We start from the raw sequence: 1,910 nt of genomic DNA, 5'->3' as shown, positions 1-1,910 counted from the left end.
AATGAAACACTGCCCGGTCCTGGGCCAGCCTCACAATCCTCGCTACACCTGAGCCCACTGCTGTAGCCACAGTGACAATCCACCTCACTGAGGGCCTTCCCCATTTTCCTTGACCCTCCACTTTACCAAGCATGATACCCTTCTCCAGGGAATGGTCCCTTCTTACAATATGACCAAAATATGTGAGACAAAGTCTGGACATTCTTGCTTCCAAGAAGCATTCCGGATGCACTTCTAGAACAGATTTGTGACCTCAAAATATACAGGTGGTTTATCTGAAGACACACACCTGCTTCTCTTTGTAAGATAGCAAAGGGTGGTTAAAATGCAGTTCTGATAACATACTGGTTTAAGCCTTCGGCTGCTAACCAAAGATTGGTGGCTCAATCCCACCAGTAATTCCATTAGACAAAAGGTAGGCAGTCAGCTTCTATCATAATTTACAGCCTTGGAAACTGTATGGGGAAGTTCCACTCTGTCCAGAAAAGGGCCCCAAGGAGTCACAATCGACTCAGTGGCGGTGGGTTTCTATTTTGGGTACAGTGCTCACATGCGGGATCTTTGTGATTAGCCCAGCCACGGTCAAGTCCCCTCTCCGCCTCTAACAAGCATGTGAGTGTAGACTCATCTCTTAGCTTCTTGTCTAATCCTTCTTCCACTTTATCATGTAAGTAATAGTATTCTCTGCCCCATAGGTTTGGAAAGAATAAAGAAGGCACGCATGGGTGGTCTTGATATCAATGATTCCTACATTGTAAGTGTCCTTAAAAGGTTTTTCCCTCAAGGATTGGAAATCTCATAACAAAGGAAGAAGAAAGAATTTTCAGGCAATGTCTCGCAGTGGGAATTAATGGTAGGTGGAGCACAGTGGATTTCAGTTGTTGTGATACATGTGGGCCATGTCTCATCTTCCCAGGCAGGACTCTCTGGCTAAAGACAAATATCAGTCACTGGGAAGTGAGAGCATGTCCTCCAGGGAATTCGCAGTAGGAATGCTCTTCTTATCTCAGACTACAGTTGGGATCCTGGGGAATTTCTCTCTTCTTCACCAGTATGTCTTCCTGCACTTCACTGGGGGCAGGTTAAGGTCCACAGACTTGATCGTCAGGCACCTGACTGTAGCCAACTCCTTGGTCATTCTCTCTAAAGGAATCGACAAGACTCTTACAGCCTTTGGATGGAAAGATTTTCTCAGTGATTTCAGATGTAAGTTTCTTTTATTTGTTCAAAAGGTGTCCAGGGGTGTGTCCATGGGAAGCACCTGCCTCCTGAGTATGTTCCAGGCCATCACCATCAACCCCAGTAACTCCAGGTGGGCGGAGCTGAAGCTGAAAGCTCCCAAGTATGTTGGCCCCTCCACTGTCCTCTGCTGGGTTCTGCACATGCTGGTGAATATCATAGTTCCTGTCTATGTGACTGGCAATTGGGGCAATAAAACCCTCACAAAGAAAAAAGATTTTGGATACTGTTCTTCGGTACTTCAAGACATAACCACACGTTCACTGCATGTAGTACTATTTTCCTTCCCTGATGTTTTATGTTTGGGGCTGATGATGTGGTCCAGCGGCTGCATGGTTTGCATCCTGTACAGACACAAGCAGCGGGTCCAACACATTCATAGGAACAATATCTCTGCCAGATCCTCCCCTGAGTCCAGAGCCACCCAAAGCATCCTCGTCCTGGTGAGCACCTTCGTGGGGTTTTACACCCTCTCCTCCATTCTGAACGGTTTTGTGACTTTTCTCCATTCCCCAACTTGGTGGCTGGTGGATATCACTGCACTAACTGCTGCATCTTTCCCAACTGTCAGCCCCTATGTTCTCCTGAGCCATGACTCCAGGGTCTCCAGGCTTTGCCGTGTGTGTGCTGGAGACAAGAAACAATTCTCTCATCAAATCAAAAATATATAA

The 1,910-nt window shown here is 46.6% G+C and overlaps 1 protein-coding gene across 1 annotated transcript; it reads left to right on the top strand.

Moving 5' to 3' along the window:
• Positions 1-889: 889 nt before the first annotated feature.
• On the top strand, positions 890-1,910 carry LOC122151972 (vomeronasal type-1 receptor 4-like). The gene has a single exon (XM_042783367.1). It carries the CDS (start codon positions 891-893, stop codon positions 1,908-1,910), a length of 1,020 nt encoding a protein of 339 aa, XP_042639301.1. The 5' UTR covers position 890.

The sequence above is a fragment of the Orycteropus afer genome, unplaced genomic scaffold (assembly GCF_000298275.1).
Source record: "Orycteropus afer afer isolate SDZICR_OR568_19922 unplaced genomic scaffold, OryAfe1.0 scaffold00973, whole genome shotgun sequence".
In the NCBI taxonomy this organism is placed as follows: Eukaryota; Metazoa; Chordata; class Mammalia; order Tubulidentata; family Orycteropodidae; genus Orycteropus; species Orycteropus afer.
Note: the sequence above shows the minus strand (reverse complement) of the source record. Positions and strands in the feature narration are given on the sequence as shown.

What these genes read in the sequence shown, in the direction of transcription:
- LOC122151972 (XM_042783367.1), top strand. Translation starts at nt 891, where the DNA reads ATGTGGGCCATGTCTCATCTTCCCAGGCAGGACTCTCTGGCTAAAGAC.